At 44.5% G+C, this 21,110-nt stretch overlaps 1 protein-coding gene and 1 pseudogene across 6 annotated transcripts in view; one reads left to right on the top strand and one right to left on the bottom strand.

Annotated features, from left to right (window-relative positions):
• The window catches only part of TTF2 (transcription termination factor 2), a 41,132-nt gene extending 20,339 nt beyond the window's left edge, over positions 1-20,793 (bottom strand). For 5 of the 6 annotated variants that reach the window (XM_007075669.3, XM_042993822.1, XM_042993824.1 and 2 more), the window contains exons 1-9: positions 20,725-20,793; positions 20,538-20,640; positions 17,876-17,962; positions 7,321-7,387; positions 5,513-6,472; positions 4,826-4,940; positions 4,300-4,482; positions 2,661-2,788; positions 1,394-1,475 (exon numbers count right to left, since the gene is read on the bottom strand). In XM_007075669.3, the coding sequence (XP_007075731.2) occupies positions 1,394-1,475; positions 2,661-2,788; positions 4,300-4,482; positions 4,826-4,940; positions 5,513-6,472; positions 7,321-7,387; positions 17,876-17,962; positions 20,538-20,640; positions 20,725-20,752 (1,753 nt within the window). In that variant the 5' untranslated portion in view covers positions 20,753-20,793. The remainder of the gene's footprint in view (positions 1-1,393; positions 1,476-2,660; positions 2,789-4,299; positions 4,483-4,825; positions 4,941-5,512; positions 6,473-7,320; positions 7,388-17,875; positions 17,963-20,537; positions 20,641-20,724) is intronic. The other variant, XM_042993821.1, reaches the window with a different exon arrangement.
• Positions 12,024-12,361, top strand: LOC122240760 (annotated as a pseudogene).
• Positions 20,794-21,110: the final 317 nt, after the last annotated feature.

Here is a 21,110-nt window from a genome sequence, read left to right as displayed (position 1 = left end):
CATGTGTCATCACAGCTCAGCCTGTGTGACTTCACTGGGAAAGGTCTCTGGAAGCTTGCACCTGGTATCCCCTGAGCTTTGCCCCATGTGCCTTTTTCCTTTGCTGACTTCGATTTCTAGCAAATCAAAATCAATTTAATTAATTAATTAATTAACTTATTTAAAGTTTGTTTTATTCTGACAGAGACAGAGAGTGGGGAGGGGCAGAGAGAGAGAGGGAGAGAGAGAGAGAGAGAGAGAATCTCATCAGCGCGGAGCCTGATGCGGGACTCGATCTCACAAGCCTATGAGATCATGACCTGAGCCGAAATCAAGAGTCGGACACTAAACCGACTGAACCACCCAGGCGCCCCTACTTTTTTTATTTTGTAACAAATCACAGCCATGAGTATGACCACATGCTGTGCATCCTCCTAGCAAATCATCGAACCTTGAGGATCCCCAACACGGCCACTTACTAGCCATCATGGCCGTCTGTCATGTTTTCTAGAAGCTGAACCCCTTGGAAAATTTTAGTTTGAGGAGTCTCCAAAGCAGAGCCTGGAAAACTTACTTTCTTAAGGTCCCCTGCACCTAAGGCCCTGGCAGCGTGACCTGGCTCTGGAGATCACATGCACTCAACTCACATAAGATTTCAACTCAGATGTAAGCAACGTGAGAAATGAGGTTCCTTGTGACATCCTTTCTGCAGGAAAGGGTGGGGATAGGAGTCTCCGACTCTAGGGTGGCAATGCTCTCCTCTGGTGCTTGAGCAAAGCAGCCATGACAGTTTCCACAGGACACTGAGTTTATTACTTGGCTTTGGCCATGCTCCTAGATATCTGGTCTCCAGCCTGGCTCTCCACATCTCCCAGACATTCTCTGTGCCACCAGAGAATGAACTCTCCTTCTGCTTAATGAGCCACAGTCAGCTTCTACTGGGTGCCACCACGACCTCACCTCTTGAGTATGTTGCTTTTCCCACCCTGCCCCTCAGTTTCTTCATCTGTAAACAGGGGGCATCATAGTGCCCACCCCAGAGCTGGTGACAGGGTCAAATGAGGCGGCATCTCTGGGTGACTCAGTTGGTTAGGTGTCCAACTCTCGACTTCAGCTCAGGTCATGATCTCATTGTTGTGAGACTGAGCTCCACACTGGGCTCTGTGCTCAGTGTGGAGTCTGCTCAAGATTCTCTCTCTCCATCTGCCCCTTTCTGGCTCACATGTGCTCTTGTGAAAGGGAGAAGGGGGAGGAGGGGGAGGAGGGGGAGGAGGAGGAGGAGGAGGAGGGGGAGGAGGAGGGGGAGGAGGGGGAGGAGGAGGAGGAGGAGGAGGAGGAGGAGGAGGAGAAGAGAGGAGAGGAGAGAAAAAAATTACAAAACATATGTCGACTCTTATCATAATGTCAGACTTACCCAGAATTCCTCCATGTGGCTTCTGACTTTCCCGCCATAGTAACCAGGCCAATGCCTGCTTCTGGTGCAGTAGCAAAGGGACCTAATAGAGGTAAGAATCAAAAGCTGAGTATAAATTCCTCATGAGGGGCTGGATCCTGACTACATGGACTCCATGCTCTCCGATTCTCGTGTCTAGAAGTGATCCTCCCAATATCCTAGCTGTCACGGGGCTGCTCACTGATCCTCGGATGTCCCCGAGTCCGCCTCTGACCTAGGGGGACCATATGTCCTGGTGTGCCTGGGACAGACTTGCACCACCAGCCAGCATGTCTATTAAGAGCGTCTATCAAGAGCGTCCCCTACCGGAGAGTCTTGGTGTGTCTGCTTTGATCACCAGGCAGTTTCTATTGCTTGCTGCCAAGACCTCTGACTGGCCACCTTCCTTTCACTGACGAAGCCATTTCGATGGCTCTTCCTTATTTTCCTTTAAACGTGAGTCTCCACTCTGTAGGCAATGTCCCAATCTACACTGTGAGTCCTAAATTTCAACAGCCCTGTGACTGACACCCCCTTCCAGTCTTTTCTCACTCCACTTTATCCTGTGCTCCGCCACAACAACAATCTTCAGAAAACGCCTCGCTCAAAATTCTACAGTGATTCCGTCATTTCTCTTGAGCTGCTTCCCTATGCCAGGCTGCATGGCCAGGGCCGCCCGGCTCAGTAGCGCCACCTGCTGCCCTCGCTCTTCACTTGTTAATAATCGAGCCCCGTATCTCCTCTCTGACGGAGGCTTCGGCTTCTACCCTCTCGGTAATCTTTAGCCTGCAACTTCTTTAAGGCACGGAATAGGCAGGCAACGAAGAGTTCTTTACCTAGAGTGACTTCTCCCTTATTTTGATTCCTCTGTATGCTGCATACTGTCTGCGGTCCCTTACAATGCACACGGTACCTCTGTTCTTGCATCATTTTCTGGCTGGCTTATATCTGTTGCATGTGCACTCCCTCCAACTAGTTCCCTAAGAGCGCAATTCCTTCACATCCTCGTGGCACCCAGTGAAGCTCCGTAAACGGATCTTTTACTGCTATAGACTTCTATAATTTTATGGCTTTAGGGAAAAAAAACTATTTTTTTTTTCCCTCACTGCTTAGCAGGAGGAGAAAATACAAGAGAAGCCGCGGAAGTATTATCCGTAGGAAAGATCCACCAGGACAGCACTCTGCCGGGCAGAGACCCAGGGTCTGTGGGTGCAGGGACACTCCGCGCCAGGAATCTTCCCCAGCTCACCTTCAGCCCGGGGGGATCCTCTGCCAAAGCTGTCTCGGCAGGCCGCGACTCCAGTGACTGATGTAGCTCGTCAATGGCTTTACTTATGATTTTCCACACTGCGTGAGGGCCATCTGGTTTGGGAGGGCCTGGGGACAAACAGGCGTTCACTCAAGGTGTCACAAGTATTTCACCCTGGCAATTCGTGGTTCGCCAGATAATCAATCTGCACGGACTACAGATTCTTGCCTCTCGATTTTCCTGGCCTCCCAGGCCCCTCGATCCCCATTTTCTGTCTGTTTAATTACACATTCTAATAAAGGGCAAAATAACAGAAAGGATAATAAAGAGGTAACTTGTAATGTTTTGGATGTGTTTCTTTTTCCCCCCAGCTTCGGAGAGGTGGCAGAGGAAAAAATAGTGCCATTGTTATTTCAGGAAGAAAAGATCCTCGGTGCTGGACAAAGAAGGGAAGTCAGCAACAGGGAAGGCCGAGCTAGTGGAAGTCTGTGGATATTAATTCGGGCAGAGGGGGAGACAGCCCGACATGCGTGTCACACGCTGACCGCCCTGAGCCAGGCGGTATTAGCTCCCTCGTCCCACAGGGAACAGCTAGACACGCACCTCAGCTGTTTGCAGTGTCAGGGATGAGGTGTCCCAAATATGGTTTCTAGATAAACAGCAAGCAATTAACCATCTAAACGTTACAATATTTTTAATGTTTACAATATTTTTAAACATTACAATATTTTTAAACGATAAACCATTTTAATGGAGTGCTTTTCAAAACGTATTATATACTTTCTCACCTTAAGACTCTAACATAATTTCGTTTTTGTCCAGGTGACTCAGTCACCATCATGCTCACTGAATGATGCTCTCACAGCAGTGCTCTCAGCCAGGACTGTCCTGCTACTCAAACACACGCATTTTCCGTTCCCTCTTAGACAAGCCTCAGCTCGTCTGGCACCAAGCCTATTTCTTACCCTCTGTTAACTACTGCTCCTCGACTTTCTCCCCTTCCTTCCTCTTTCTGCTTCCTTGCTTCTCTCCTTTTCTCTTTCTGTCCCTCTAGAGGTCCTCAGCTGGGAGAAAACTGGCCTTGGCTTTTCCAGTCGCTGCCAGCCCACCTAACCAGTGAGCTCATCAGGTCCCAACTCCTGATCCACAAACCAACCCATCTTAGGACATATCTGAGGCTCTACTGGCATCGTTATTTGCGGTTACTTCTGAATCACTGTTTTCTGGGAAGTTTAGGACAGAAGCACTAATTTAAATAGGGTGGCACTGCTCTCGGTGGCTCTTTGGTCATCAGCTTGACTCACGTCGCTCCTCTCCCCTGCCTTAACACGCACACAGGAGTGCAAATGTACCCGCTGGTCTGCCTACCTCATGGTGGCGTGGGTTTGAGTTTTCACTTACATTTACCAGATGATTCCCATGTGCCGGCCACTGCGTTGACCGATCAAGGCCCGTGAACAAGGCAGGCCCAGAAATCTAAACATTGTGGAAACCCGGCGAGCACCACAGTCTTTATTATAGGGGCAATTCACAATTCCAGAATGGCTTCTCTCTTCACGTGGTCACAGAGACACCTGCTAGGCAGCATTGAACTTGGAGGTGTAGCAATTCACAGCAGGGCCAGGCCCTTGGATCTTACCTCCATAGCACCAGCTGGATCCCCCAGCAGCTAGTGGGCAGACGGCCTTCAGTCCTTGAGAACCCAGAGGCTGCAGTCCCTGATCCTGCAGGGGTGGGGGAGGTACCAAGCGAGGGAGGTCAGCGGCAGTTTTGGTGAGGTTTCTCTGCTGTGGTACTTGAGTGTCACTCTTCTCATTAGCGTCTGTTCAAAAACAAAACAAGGAAAGAACAGGCTACAGTTGAGGAAAGCAAAGGAATTATCTGTGTGGGAGGAGGTCAGGAGAGGGTGGGACCACTTCTATTCCCATGAGCCGGGAAGACCTCAAGGGCACAGCATTGAAAGTCTCTTAACCAATGGGAACGAGCAGAGTCCACAGGCAATGCAGGAAGTTTTTCTAAATCACAAGTGTAATTCTGAAAAGCTCAGAAGTAGATCATCAAAAGGAGCGGTGAATCAATCAGTGTCTTCTTTATCAAAAGGGCTTCTCGAATGTCTCTTGTAAAGTTCACGCAAACCCTGAGTTCTGGGGTGCAGCCCATCTCACCTGGCTCTGGGGAGAGGGCAAGAGCTCCCAGGGCTTCCTCCAACTCCCGGATCTGCTTAAGCAACTTCTGACCCTTGTCTGGAAGAGCCTGGAGGTTCACGGATTTCAGTGTGCTCTGAAAAACACCTCCTGTAAGATCCTCTCTTCTCCAGTTGTTAGAAAAACAGTTTCAAATTAAAGTAGCCTAAAATGTGAAAACTGAAATTATGGTCCATTAAGTGTATGTGTGAAAACCATGGTTTTTTTTGTTTTTTGGGGGCTTTTGTTTTTTTTAAACCCAGCTGATCTACTGACCCTGAAAATACAAGCCTAGCCAAAGACAAACTAACCACCTGCAAAACCTTTGTCATATTAACCTATCCGACTGGTTTGCGGCCCACAGAAAGCAATGCTCTGACCTTAGAAACAAAGCACACGGGTGGCATCTGGGTGGTGCAGTCGGTTAAGCGTCTCCTAAATCTCAGCTAAGGTCATGATCTCAGTTTATGAGTTTGAGCCCCACATCAAGTTCTGTGCTGATGGCATGGAGCCTGCTTGGGAGTCTGTCTCTCCTTCTCTCTGCCCCTCCCCCGCTAAGCAGGTGCGCACGCGCTCTCTCTCTCTCTCTCTCTCTCTCAAAATAATAAACTTAAAAAAAATTTTTTTAGACAAAAACAAAAATAAAGCACACGGCAGGTCAGCAGTTACCTTCTTTTGTTTCAGTTGTGTCGTGAGGTACACACGTTGGGCTGCCGGGTCTGAAGGTTCCACCTTCTTGGAAACTCCTGAGGCGACAGATGTGTTTCTTTGCACGCTCTGACCAGGGAATGAAAGGCGGTTCTCATTCTGTGAGTCCAGAGTCAAGTCAAAGAGCAAGGGAGACTTCGGGGAAACAGCAGTACCTTGCCCACGGTCACCATGGCTGGAGCCCGCTTCTGGGCCCTCTCCCAGGGGGCGCGCCACAGCGGCTGGTGCGCACTGTGCAGACGGTCCTTGTGGGGCAGGCACATCCCGAGGCTCCGAGTGCTGATTGGACTGCGTGCTTGGGTCACCCCCTGCCTTTGCTTCTCTAGGCTCCCGGCTCTTGGAGTGCTCTTTGTTGAGGTGGCCCCCTGTCTGGGGCTTGATTGTTGGGTTCTGACCATGAGTAATTCCAGGCAAAGGCTTGGGTTCCTTTTCCCTCAGAGGCTCTGATGTTTTTTGGACATGATGACTCTCAACATTTGATTTCTCCTGAAGAGATCCGGATGGTTTTCTCAGCTCATCGCCGTGGCCCTGTTTGGATTCAACCCCAGAAAGGTCTCTTCTGTGCGTCCCTTTGCTCTCCTTTGCTTCACACTGAAACTCTTTCTCCACTCCATGCTTCTCTTGACCTGCAGCTTGTTTTTTCTTTATCTCCAGGCCAGAGGAGAGATCTTTCTTCATCCAGCAGTTGGATTCAGCCTTCCATTCCTTCTTTTGATCCAAGAACACATCTCCTTTTTCCTTTTGATTCTTGTCAGCCATCTTTTTCTCACCTTCGCCTTTGGTGAACTGTTTCCAGAGAGACGGTTCTTGATTCTTGTCAAGTACCTTGAACGGGTTTCTCTGCTGGTTGGAAGGATAATGAAGTGGCTCAGAGGCGCTCTCACACTTGTGGGTTACAGGATGTTCTTTGGAACCGGGCTCCTAAAAGACAAAATAATCTTCATATAAAACACCAATGCAAGCTTTCTATCTAGAATGCCTTCCCCCCCCACCCCCAGAGGAAATGGAAACAGTAGTCCAGTATTTCTGAACATTCCTGGGACCATTTCTGCCTCTAGGAAAGACCATGTGCCTAACTCAGAGAGTATTAGTTTCTGAACAGAACTTCCAACACTTGGTTCCTTCTCTGATCATGACCACTGCTTTCCCAGGCTTCAAGGACAAGCAGTGACCAAATCAAGTGCTTCTGCAATTGTAATAGCCACATTGTATACCTCTCATGAAAAACTATTCTCTTGGATGAACCTATCCCCAAACTTACACAATACCCTCAGCTTGCTTCGAGTCTGGCTTTAGGAAGGTTTCATTGTGCGAATCTAGGGTTACAAGTTCAAGCTACACCTCCACCAATGAAAGTGTGGCTGCCTCCCTGGCCTAGCCCCTCAGGCACCAGGCATCTGTGAGTCTCTCATGTGCCAGGAGCTTATGAATTACACCCCATTTATACCAACATCAAGGAGTCAGCAGTCCATAAAAAGATGCTGAAGTTAGGTGAATCCAAAATTTTCCCTAGAGAAAACAGTGACTACAATTAAAACCTCGGAAAATATTTAAGTGAAATAGGAGGCAAATCATTAAATCTTCACTATAACCAAATAGTCCTTTGAATTAAAAGACCCGACATGGCCCACGATGCTTAAAGAAAAGATCTTTCAGGGACAGTATGATGAAGACAAACCAGTTTATACCGGACTTCAAAGTCTTTTCAGGCAACACTGCAGATTAAACAGTCTTAACGAAGCAGGTCTGAAGACAGGAATAATTCCTACCTGCCATGGGATACTTCCGCACCACTGCTTCCCTGCTGCCTTACTTCTAACGCACTGGAAGAACAACCTAGTGAAGTACAAAACACAAATAATCAAGGCTGTGAAAATCCATTAAAACGAGATACATTTAGTTTTCATCCAAGAAAACATCTTGCAACTTCTTCACACCAGTTTTGAAATATGTTTATATTTAAAAATTCTCTACTGCACAGGATCTTCATAAGGGATACGAAGTGAAAGACTAGAGATGTCATGGAAACCAAGACATGTACTGGTTTGTTCTTTTTACTCTGTAAAGGATGACTAAAATGGAAACATGATCAGTGGTGGCTGTTAAAATCAGAAAAAGAGAGACAATCAAATCCCTGACAGGAAACGATAATACCACCTATAAAGTAAAACAAAATCTAGCCAACCAAAACAAACACGAACTACCCTGGATCTGGCCAAGCCCCTAGATTCAATTATCAATTTACTGGAAACACAGACAACAGACGAATGCACGGATCGAGGCCACAGGGATGTGATCTGTAAAACCTTGACAGGAGGAAATGCTCTGTGACAAACAATTGTATTCTTTCAACAAATAAATGACAAGGGAGGGACAAAACGGAGAGAAAACTTAAGAGACTTAAAAGACATATGAATCAATTGCAACCTGTGAACCTTATTCATTGATTTAAACAAACAAAAACTATTAAAATTAACTACTTGTCATCTATGAAGCGACAGGAAATCTGCACTCCAACTGGTTAAAAAGAAAGAGAGAAAGTCCCTATCTTTTAGAGCTAGATACTGAAACACTTGCAGAAGAAATGTTATCTGGGATCTGTTCCAAAATATGGCGAGAGCTGGAGGGTAGAGTGGGTAGAGTTGGTAACTGCTGAAGTTCACATGCTGCATTATTCTATCTTGCCTACTTTTGTGTATGTTTGCAATCACCCATGAAAAAAAAAAGATCATATTCAGACATACATCCAAATACAAGACCGTTCCTGCACAAGTAAACCCAGCCTTCACACCCACTGCACAGAAATGGCCACGTGACTCCGTTAGCAAGCAAACCACGCATACGCTCTCCAGCCCCCAGATTTTCCATGCATATCTCCCTCCATCCAAAAGATGTCCTCTTTATCCCTATTTGCCCACTGCTTCCCCCATCACCAGCTGTCAAAGTCCTGTATGTCCCTCCATGTTGGCTTCAAGCCATGCCTCCTTCACAGGGTCTTCCCACATTCCCTTCCCTGCTCATCCACTGGGCTGCTTCTGGATTTCTGCTGTATTTAGTTGTATTACACTTGTGTCTGCCTGCCTGCATGACTGTACCTTCAGTGACTGGAAGGCTATAATCCTATATGATCTCTTTATTCCCAACTATGCCTTGCCTTTTGTACAGAATTGTTAAGTATTGCTGAATTAAATAGAACCAACTCATTTTCTCCTTCCCCAAAATGATTCCTCAAAAACATTTAATCTGTTAAATAAGCTCTTTCAAATAGAATTTTACCTAATTGTTCAACTAGGTAATAAACTCACTCAATAAAATGGCCATGGAAAGGAGCCTCTCATGGTACCCCATCTGGCCAGTTCACGTTCCTCCCAAGCATCTGTTCCTATTAGTTTCCTGTTTGCCTCTCCAGAGATTTGTAAATGTATATTCAGATCAACATAAATATATAAATCTTAATTTCCTTTTCCACACAAATGGACAGCCTAGTATACATACTACTAAATACCTTGTTTTTAACAATATCGTCAAGATTCTCCAGAATATATACATAAGGTGTTCCTATTATGTAATACATGTATAATATATATTATATAATATATGTAAGCAATATACAATTTTTACACATAATTTTTCTTTTTTACAACTGCACAGTTTTTACACAGCTGCACAATCTCCCACAATTTAGAGTTCCATTATTCATTTAACTAGAACCCTCTTGATAGTTTGGTTGTTTCCAATTCTTTCCTACTAAAAACAGTATCACAACAAATAACTTTTTACATGTGTCATTTCACATGCGTCTTAATATATCTGTAGGGTAACTATTTCTCACATTGTGTATTAGGGCCTTCTCCGTTTTTCTTTATCAATTGGCTTATAGATTTTATTTATTAGCTCTTTTTGCTGTTTTCTAACTCATTAAATACAATTTTTACCTACATTAATCCCTTTTTTTCTCCTTTCTTTCGGTCTAATTTCTTGCTCTTCTTCTAACTTCTTAAAATAGTCTTGTGACATACAACAGGAATCGTGACAGTTTGAGTCCTAATTCAAGATGAATCCTGAGCGGGTCTCAATCCCCTGACGTCAACACCTCACCTGGACGTATAAGCAAAGATAGGCCCCAAATGGACAGATATTACATAAAAGTCAAGCTAGAAAGAAAACAGGTCCAGAGGTGCCTGGGTGGCTCAGTCAGTTAAGCGTCTGACTTCAGCTCAGATCTCGCAGTTCGTGAGTTCGAGCCCCGCATTGGGCTTTGTGCTGACAGCTCAGAGCCTGGAGCCTGCTTCGGATTCTGTGTCTCCCTCTTTCTCTGTCCATCCCCCGCTTGTGCTCTCTCTCTCTCAAAAATAAATAAACATTAAAAATAATTTTTTTAAAGAAAATAGGTCAGCCCCTCCCATAAAAACTCACAATTTTCCTATTCAAGCTCACAATGAAAAAAAAATAACAAAAAACCCATACTGGTCTTTTTAGTTTTTCTCACTGAAACAGGATAATTACATAATTGAACTATGTAAAATACATGTATTTTACATGTAAAATACTATGTAAAACACAACTATGTAAAAAAAAACTGTAAAATACAACTATGTAAAAATACATAATTGAACTATGTAATAAAATTTATGAAATGTTCTGAATGCACAAAAATTCAAAGTGTTGGCTACTATTAGGCAGGACCATTACTTACCAACGTGAATCAAGAATAAATTGCTGCTGTGGTTTCAAGTGCATCAAGTACTTGAAATCTTTACTGACAAGAACATTTCATAAATCATATCTATCTTAAAGCCCAAGCCACTGCAGACTTTCAGAAGGGTAGGACTTGGGAGTCCAAAAAGGGGAAAAAAAAACAACACACTTACCATGCATCTACTAAGCATTTACTTAGTTCTAGGCATGGTGCTAAAAAAAAATGTTTTTCCTTGCATTTTTATTAAAACCTATCTGAATGGGTTTCTCTGTTTTTAGGATAAAAATTTTGTTATGTTTATTAAATTGCAAATCAACAAGGAAAGCAATGGAAATACATTCTCACAGAGAAAGCAAAATTTTTTTTATAAACGTTTATTTTTGAGAGAGAGAGAGAATGTGCGAGAGAGCGCGCATGCGCGTAAGCAGGGGAGGGGCAGAAGAGAGAGGAGGACAGAGGATCCGAAGCGGGTTCTGTACTGAGAGCAGAGAGCCTGACGTGGGGCTTGAACCCACAAACCCCGAGATCACAACCCGAGCCGAAGTCGGATGCTCAACCGACCGGGCCACCCAGGTGCCCCGAGAAAGCAAATATCGACTCCACTATGAAGAGTGTAATTTCTGCAGTATGTCATTTTCCGAGACATAAGTAATAAGCGATACTGATGAACACAGCCAGAGGAGGCCAGACCTCTTCAATGCCGTCTTCTTCACCAGAAGGCAAATCCCCCCTGGGTGATCGTCCAACCCTGGCTTGCACTGTCAGGCACGTTCACTTCAGCTAGGCTGGGATTCTCTCAAGTCTCCAGAGTCATCCTCCCTTGGTTCAAACCCCAGCCCTACTACATAATTAACTCTGAAACCTCAGATACTTCATTTGGCCGCTCTGCCAGTTTCCTTTTCTGTAAAATGGCCAAAACCAAAACAGTACCTACCTCATATGACCACTGTGAAAACCACGCGCATTAATGCACATAAAGATAAGGTTCAGATCAAAGCCTGACCCGTATTAAGGACTTGTTAAGCAGTAGCAGTCATTAGTTCACTCTCGCTGACCATCTTGCTGTATCCACACTTCTGTTTCTAGCCCCAAACACTGTCTTTTACTCTATCCAAATTTTAAAGGTCATTCAAGGCCAAGCTCATGTCTCAGTTCCCACACTTCCTCAGTAACTTGCACCAGCCTTGAGCCCCTGCTGTAGATCATACTGTCACAGAAGCACCTGCACCTGAACACATCCAATTTCGTGCTAACACACTCAGATCGTGCTGGGCGCCAACCTTCGTGCGTCTGACTCTTACCCCAATGGTGTCAGAGGCCATTAGGAAGACAGGTTCACTTTTTTGTATGCTCCAGCACTGGAAAAACACGAAGCTGGATTTCTACCTCATTCCTTTACATGAAAATTCAAGATGGAACAAAAACATAAGTGTAAAAAAATGAAACTGGAAAGGTTCTGGGGAAAAAAGAGAGAGGAATTTTTTTTTTTTTAATCCTCAAGCGAAGAAGGCTTTTCTCAGTGTGACCTAAAATCCTGGATTTGGTAATTCTGACCACATAAAAGGTTTCTGCTTTGTTTTTTTAAGATTTTAGTTTCCTAAGTAATCTCTACACCCAACATGGGGCTCGAACTCACCACCCTGAAACTAAGAGTCGCACACTCTACCGACTGAGCCAGCTAGGTGTCCCATCCACAGACCTGGCCAGAAGAAAGTTTTAAACCTCCGGCTGCGGGAGCCAGTGAGGAGCAGCAGCAGGGCTCTGTGCCGCCCCATGGCCGTGGGCCTTGACAAGGGCCACAGGCGACTTGACTGAGAACTAAGCAAGCTGAGGCACAGCCACCGCCGCGGGCGCCTCCCCGAGCACATGCTCATATGGAACATAAGGGCGCCTCCCTGAGAGCACATGTCCCTATGGGACATGATCCGAGAGGTGTGGGCTTCACCCCACAGAAGGGCATGTCACAGAGCCACTCAAGGTCTCCCAAGGACAAGACTGCCCTCAAGTTCTTCCAGAAAACAGTGGAGACACACATCCATGCCAAGAGGAAGAGAGAGGAGCTGAGCAATGTCCTGGCAGCCAGGAGGAGAGCAGCAGCCAAGAAGGAGTGAACCTCTCCCCTGTGTATGTAATAAGGCCTTTTGGGGCAGGGCGGGGGGGAATTTTAAACTTCCATATGGTAAAAATACCATTAGCGAAATTATAAGACAAAGGCAAAATGGAAAAAAGTGATTGTGACACATATCACAAAGACTAATATTCTTCACACGCGAGGGTTCCTTCAAGTGCACAGCACAGGGCCTGACACTGTACAATGGATGCAACGCACAAGCCGTACTAGCTTCACTGAGTGGGACTGCTCACGGGGTGGTGGGACCAGAGGTCCTTCTTCACGGGCCCGGCTCACATTCAAATTCCTCCCTATCACCCACCCAGATAATCATCACTGGGCCATACCAGCTGTTTGCCCATTTCACCCAATAACCGGCGACACAAAGAATTTTTTTTTTTTAAGTAAAAAAAATTTTATTTTTAATCTTTATTTATTTTTGAGAGAGAGACAGACAGAGCGTGAGCGGGGGAGGAGCGGAGAGAGAGGGAGACACAGGATCAGAAGCAGGCTCCAGGCCCCAAGCTGTCAGCACAGAGCCCGACGCGGGGCTCGAACTCACAAACCGTGAGATCACGACCCGAGCCGGAGTCGGACGCTCAACTGACGGAGCCACCCAGGCGCCCCTACACAAAGAATTTTCTAGACACTCAAAGATTCAATTGTTATTAAAAAATAAAATTTTCTGAACATCCCGCAACAACTAGTTATTTAAAGAACTAAAATTTGTTTTACCTAGATGGAGATAAAAGAATACTTCTAGCTATTTTGATCCTATATCCTTGAGAAGCTAGAAGAGAGGTTGGTGGGGGCGGGGGTGGGCGGCAGGGGAAGGAGGGGAGGAAACAAGAACTCAGGAAGCTCAATGATGTTGTCCAACATTTGTAAATCAAGGTATGCCACGTCATTCAAGGCAAGGCAAGAGTTCTTCCTTCAGGTTCTACTGAGTGACTGTTTATTGCCCATAAACAGAGGGCCAAGGCTGAAGGGCCAGTCAAATGCCGGTTGAGTGGCACCATCTGGTGTTTAAGTAGGAGAACTGCACATAAATGCACCCACCGGCCAAGGTATCAAAAATGGGCTAAGATCTTACCCTCACCTGGGCTTACACCGCCCCCCCCCCCCCCCGCCGCCATTACTCTGCTGCTCCTGTCTCCTAGCTGGGTTAAGCTTTAAACATACCGCCATTAAGTCAAAATGTAAAGTACTTTAAGTTCTGGAAAAGAAACTTTTCTTTTGAAAACCGGGTTTCAGAAGAAAAGGTTACATTCCCTGAGGTCATTTTTCAGAGTACAGGAGTTCTGGCTAATTGCCCTTACTGTCTGCTAAGGAAGTCATCAGCCACCGGCTTACGTACTTCTTTTAAAATTTCCAGCCTGTACTACCTACAGGGGTGCTTGGTTTTTGTTTTTTAAGTCTATTTATTTATTTTGAGAGAGAATGTGTGGGAGGGGCAGAGAGAGAAAGAGAGAGACAGAGAGAGAATCCCAAGCAAGTCCCACACCATCAGCATGGAGCCCAACACAGGGCTCGAACCCACAAACTGCAAGACCATGACCTGAACAAAAACAAGAGTCGGATGCTCAGCTGACTGAGACAACCAGGCGCCCCTGCTTGTTTTTTTGTTTTTTAATATACTGTGTGCTGTATAACTGTATTTTATTGTCCTAAAACAATCTTATAAAACCTCCAGTGAGTAACTCAGTAATAGTGTTCTAGACTTGGCCTAAAAGAAAAACATTAGCATACCTTACTTTTCTATTTTAAAGTAATGATCAACTCTCAGCCTCATCCACCTAGTATGAAGAATGTGAATGGTAAGCTCTCAAAACTCCATCTTTGGTCTAGACCTTTCTTTGCAGCTAGCTGGTCTCACGTATACGTAAGACACAATTAGTCCAAAGCTGTCTGGGTTAGCCACACATCCCAACCTAACAACCATTTACTGAGCACTGACAGTGAGCCAAACGCCAGACTATGTACATCACACATAGGACCTCACTGAATCCTCACAAGCCAGGGGAGTCGGGACTGCCATGATCACTGTTCCTGATGAGGAAACGGGGAAGAAAAGTACATGCTTAAATGCCTACCAAAACACTGTCTTACTGATTTCCTTTCGGCAAGTTTTCTGCAGTCTGGGCGCACCTAACTCCACCGCCAATGCCTCAATCCAAGCACACCTTTCACTTAGAGACTAAAGTCGATGCAGCTAGAAATCAGCCAGACCTAGGTCTGAATCCCAGCAATGCCACTTCACAACCATGGGACATCATATTCCTTTTCTAACCTCCCTAAATGTTGGTGGTCTCATCCACCTACCACAGAAGATTCTATGGTAGGAAGAGATAAAGACTATGCCATTTAGTAGACATTCAATAGCAGTTCTATTTCAACAGTCCCCTGGCCTCCACCACTTTCCTTTTTAACCAGCCCTCTTCGGAGTTCCTCCTTAATTAATGCAAATTGGACCCAAAAGTCTTCAGTGGCTTCCTACAACCTAAACAGTATTCCCATAAGGTAGGGGGCCCTCAGCAGTATGTAAATGGTTTTAGATGTCAGGACATCCTGACTTCACGCCCTAGAGGCTTACCAGCCCCACTGTACTACCAAAAAAAGTCCAAAAGTGAAAAAAATTTAAATTCCATTTATAATAGCATCAAAAACATAACACTCTCTGAGGACTAAATTTAACAAAAAGGGTATAGTACTCTGTAATTAAAAACTATTCAACAATGCTGAACAAAAAATTTTAAGGCATAAATACACCATGCTCATAGATCAGAAAATCAATATTAATGCAGTTCTCTCCAGAATGATCTATACAGATTCAGTGTAATACCAACAAAGTTTTCTAAGGAAATTTAGAAGTTGATACAATTTTTTATATGCAAAGGACCTAGAATAGCCAATCTTGAAAAAGATGAATGCTGGAACACTCAGATGATCTCATCTGAGTGTGTGGGGGTGGGGAAAAGGGCCAACAGACAGGCAAGTTCAAAAATAGACTCAGAACATGGTAGTCACTGATTTTTTTTTTTTTTTTTTTTTACAAGTGCCAAGCATTTCCACGGGGGAGGCAAAGTCTTCCAAATGTTGCTGAACCAACCAAATAATACTCATTCAGTAATATAAGGAAAAGTAAATGAAATACTCTTATCTCATAAGATACCCAAAATTAATTTGAAGTAGATCACAGACTAAACAGAAAAGCCATTAAGAAAAAAAAAAATGAAAACAAAAACTATAAAACCTCTAGAAGAAACCACTGGAGAAATTTGTGCAAGGATTTCTAAAAGAGAAACAAAAAGCACAAAGGATAAAAATATGATAAACTGGACCTTTTATGGGGCGCCTGGGTGGCTCAGTCGGTTGAGCATCCGACTTCAGCTCAGGTCATGATCCCAAGGTTTGTGAGTTCGAGCCCTGCATCGGGTTCTCTGCTGACAGATCAGAGCCCGGAGCCTGCTTTGGATTCTGTGTCTCCCTCTCTCTCTGCTACTCCCCCATTCATGCTTGGTTTCTTTCTTTCTCTCTCTCAAACATAAACATTAAAAATAAATAAATACATACATACATAAATACCAGAGTTTATAAAAATTTAAAACTTCTACTTTTGCAGAGTTAGAAAAATGAAAACCAGAGACTCAGAGAAAATACTCATTATATATGTATTTACCATAGAACTTATATAGGGAATATACAAAGACCTCTTCCAATTCAGTGATAAAAAGACAAAGGGCACAGTTTTTAAAATAGGCAAAAATCCCCCACAGTTACACTTCACTGTTTCATTTCTGTTAACGTTCCTGAAATGACAGATTTTAGAAATGGAGATCAGATTCCTGGTTGCCAGGGAGTGGGAAGCAGGGCGAGGGTATAAAGGGGAGTGGGAGGAATGGAGTGGTGATAGAGCTGTTCCGTATCCTGGCTGTGGTAGTGCATACTCATAACCACTCGTGCTAAACTATATAGAACGAAATCTAAACACACACACGTCAGTACAAGGGAAACGATCTTTCCAAATAAGAACAGTGGACTGAGTCAATATCCTAGTTGTCACATTACATACTGTTTATATACACTGTGCAAAATGTTGCCGTTGGGTAAGGTCTACAGAGATCCCTTAGGTTCTATTTGTTATAAGCGCATGAGAATCTACAACTACCTCAATAAAATTTTCAATTAAAAAAGTGAGCAAAAGATTTAAACAGACATGTCACCAAAGAAAAATATAGGGATAAGAAACAAACCCAAGAAACTGTGATATTCACAAAATGGAATTCAACTCAGCAATGATGTACAGACCCCGTTTCAGATACTGTTACATAAAAGAAGCCAGACGCTGAAGAATGAACCAAACCAGGGTGGTGTATGGCAGAAAGGGGTCCAATGGCACTTAACGGGGTGACAGAAATACTCTGTGTTTTGACTGAGGCTTGGTTATAAGGATGGTTATATAAATCTCTCAAGCTGAACTGCTGAACACTTAAAATCTATGCAGACTACTGTATACTGTATCCATAATTCAATTAAGAAAAAAACAGAGGCGCCTGGGTGGCTCAAGTCATGGTCTCGCAGTTCATGAATTCAAGCCCCACAGAGGGCTCTGCAGACAGCACAGAGCCTGGTTCTAACCCTCTCTGTCCCTCCCTCTCTCTGCCCCTCCCCTGCCCTCGCATGGTCTCTCTCTCAAAAATAAACATTAAAAAAAAAAAAAAAAAAGAAAAAAAGAAAAGAAAAACAGCAGTACAGGCAATATTCAGATATGTAAAAATTGTGAAGATGGAACTTAAATGCCAATGTTGGGTGTGGTGGGGGGGGGGGATCGATCTAGAATACATAAATTCTGAACTGCACAGAATATCATATAAAGACCATCACAGCTGGCCCCTGCCTTCCTGGCCAGACTTACCTTCTGAAATCTCTACTCAAACACATGCTAAACTATTACCAAACCAAATGCTTGCAATTCCTGATTACTTCCTAACTCTGTATGCTAATGCAGGGTTATCGATCTGTTAAATATGACCCCTTTCCTGCCGCTAGTGAATTTCTACTTTTTTTTCAATACTCATGACCAATATCACCTGCCACCTATATAGACTTCCCTGCTCTACATCTGAGTTTTCATAAAAAAAAAAAAAAAAAAAGAAGGGAAACTAACATTTATTGAGTGCTTAACATACTTGACACATTTTGCAACATTACTTTCATTCTATTACTAGGAGGAAAAGTTGACAAGTTACCGCAAGTTAGTGACTGTTGGCAGGCTGATGTTACCAGCTACTTAACAGCTAGAGAGGGAGGAAGAGCAGTTGATTCTGAAACTAACCAGATTCTCAGACTGACCAGGTGCTCAGCAGTGACAGTGACAGCTCAGAAGGCATTCAATACATAGAGAAATTCTGTTTGTTAAAAATGATTTCTAAAGAATAGTCCATCCTAGGAAAACACACCTGGCTGTAAATCCGGCGAAGAAACAAAAACTTAGATGTTCATTTTGGACACTTACCTGTATTCTTCCTTGCCCGGCGGTAGCAGCAAACCCTGAAGTGCTACCACACAGTCCTCATGCAATAAACAATGAGAAACAGGAATGCTAGAGGGGGAGGAAAAAAGGAAATTTTGTTTTAGGGGACATCAGAAATTAACATTCTAAAATTGTCCTAACTATGGGTTTCATTATTACTTTTTTTAAATGTTTATTTATTTTTGAGAGAGAGAGAGTATGTGAGTGGAGAAGGGGCAGAGAGAGAGGGAGACACAGAATCTGAAGCAGGCTCCAGGCTCCGAGCTGTCAGCACAGAGCCTGACATGGGGCTTGAACTCACAAACTGCATGATCACGACCTGAGCCACAGTCAGACGCTTAACTGATTGAGCCACCCAGGTGCCCCCTAACTACAGGTTTTAAATGTAGGAGTGCACCTATGACCTCCACAGGGTTTGTAGATGCCATACATTTTTACATCTATGTGCCATCCTCTGGGGAAAGGCTCACTCAGCAGCTTTCATTTCTTTCCCCACTTCCCCAAAGACAGGACAACAATAAATACATCTTTTTCCTGATGACTCAAAAGCTTAAAACCATACTGTTGTGCGACCTCTACATTGTGAGAGCCCCCCACCCCGCACCCCGCCCCAGAAACGAGTGAATATCAAAGACTAGCTGTGAACTTCTTCCATCATCCCTTTGTCTGTTACAACCTCTTTGCTGTCCCTCAGTGTTGTTCACATGCCTGCTCTAGAAACATGCTCCACTAACCTGCTTCATGCCTGGCATAAGTTTTTAACTCTTCTCTTACAACTTCTTATGAGAGAATGTATATATAACATTTGAGGATAAACAATTTTGAGTGTAGACCTAAAATATACTCTCATAGGGCCTGTGGCAGTTGTTTCTTCCTTTGTTTTGCTTATATTCTAGTTCCCCAGACATATTCCAAAGAGATCAAGTTTATCAAACAACTGTCATTACATTGTACTGCTTTGATAGCAGTGCATCTGTATAAATGGCAGTCTACAGAAGGGCTTCTTTTTTTTTTTTTTTTTTTTAAGACGTTATTTCTAAGTAATCTCTACACCCAGCGTGAAGCTTGAACTCAAATCCGGAAACAAAGATTCTCCCGCTCCACCAACTCAGCCAGCCGGGTGCCCCAAGAGTATATTTCTTTTAACATAAAACTGAGTCTTACGCTACCATTAATGCTTACTTCCTACAAATCTGAATGTTCTTCCATGTTGCATGAAACTTGAGCTAGGTCTAGAACCTAAGAAACTCAGTAAAGAAATTAGAAATAAATAGTAAATCACAATGATATGTTGTTGATAGTATACGCGGCTTGTCCGCCCCCGCCCCTTCTTTTTTTTTTTTTTTTTTAAATGTTTACTTGAGAGTGCGCAAGCCAGGGAGAGGCGGAGAGGGAAAGAGAGAACCCCGCAATGTCAACACTGAGCCCAACGAGGGACTCCATCCCACGAACCGTGAGATCATGATGAGTGGAAATCAAGAGTTGGACACTCAACCTATTAAGCCACACAGGCGCCCCTGGCCTGTCCCTTCTATCTTAAGATTTGACACTTTTTCTCAAAATCATTTCGTATGTAACCAAACTGGATCCCAGTAATTTCTTTCAAATAAAAAGACAACTTATTAGGGAGCCAAGAAAGTATTTTGTCTAAAAGTGTATTTGTCAAATCTGAAAAAGTATACCAATTCCTTCATTTAGTTTCAAAGCCCAACAAAGACACAAATCGTCTAAATCATGTAAGGGAAAACACAGGTTAATACACACATTGAAAAATACTTCATTTTCTAGTATGGATACCCACTTTGTGTCTTATTTCAGAAGGAGAAAATTTATTTTTCTCTACCAAGTTCCGTAGACATCAGGAAAAACGTTTAATGTGATAGTTTAAAAATTCGCATAGGCTGTGGACACTTGGTACTGTGTCAAAACATTAACACTTTATGAGAACAGTATTAACTTTTTGCTTCTACCAGAGTGCTGGTAGTATGTATGCGATGAACCATGGGAATCTACCCCAAAAACTAAGAGCACACTCTACACGCTGTATGTTAGCCAGTGTGACAATAAATTATATTTAAAAAATAACTACCAGAGTGCTGAATTAGATACTTGATTTTTTTTTCCAGAGTCAATCCCTAAAGTAACCTGTTTCTTTGGATTGTCAATCTCACCCCCTTAAACGCACAGAATCCTATTTTAAAAGGGAGCTGATATCTGACCACCAGAGTGTTTTAACCTCAAACATTTAAAAACAAGTTCGGCCTAAAAGTAGTGCGAAACAGGGACCAATTATTTTCTACTATGTCTGCATGTCCTCACTTAGCAGGGAGAAGCAATGTCCGAGCAGAAGGCCTGACAAGCGCACAGAAACCCAGAGCTGGAAAGGACCAGAAGGTTCCAGATGTAGCTGACCCTCCATCTTACAGGAGGGGGAAACAGAGGCCCAGAGGGTGAGTAAGCTGCCTAGGGCCCAACAGCAAGCAGGTACAGAGCGTCTCCCCAATACCCCACGCTGCCCGGGGATTATCAACTACTTAAAGGGCCCTGGCTGCACACACCAGGGTCCCCACCTCTCCTAGTGCCTGTGGCGCCGGGCAGAGGGGAGCTGGCGGTGACAGGCAGTCGTGCCCAGCTCGAGACTTACTCGGCTGCCAGCACTAAGCTGCAAGAGTTCGCCGGGCACACATAGAAGCTCTTTCCTTTGTTGGGACCATCGCGGACGCCAGTCTTGAGAAAGCAGACGGTTCCTGAGGAGAGAAGGTTGATAACGATTATGCCACGCTAGACTGACAGACTCCCGGAGGAGCCCCTAAAAGATGCGGGCCCCTTACCGTGCTCCGAGCACCTAAGCGCTTCCATGACCGCTCCAGTCTCCAATTCCAGCGAGCCGGGCCCCAACGCCTGCTTCCGCCTTTTACTCCGCCCTCCTCTCTCAGGAGCCAATCAGTACCCCGCTTCTGCAGCCTCAACCCCCATAATTCACCGCGCGTGGCCTTCACCCGCCGCCTTCGCGGGAACTCGGCGTTTGAACGGTGGGGCGTGGCTGCAGCTGGCGCGGCTTTTCCTGGTGGGGGTTTCCGCGTTAGGAAGCTTCGATTGGCTGTTGCCGGGAGGGGCAAGGGCAAGGCTGAGGCCCGGGCGACTCCGGTTTATAGGTGAGACCTAGAGGCGGTCCTAGAGGGAACGTACGTTGCAGCTGCAGAGGGGAGCTCTGCAA

This window comes from Panthera tigris, chromosome C1, assembly GCF_018350195.1.
Source record: "Panthera tigris isolate Pti1 chromosome C1, P.tigris_Pti1_mat1.1, whole genome shotgun sequence".
NCBI lineage: Eukaryota > Metazoa > Chordata > Mammalia > Carnivora > Felidae > Panthera > Panthera tigris.
The sequence above is the reverse complement of the archived record's forward strand: the minus strand, read 5'-3'. Positions and strand labels throughout refer to the sequence as shown.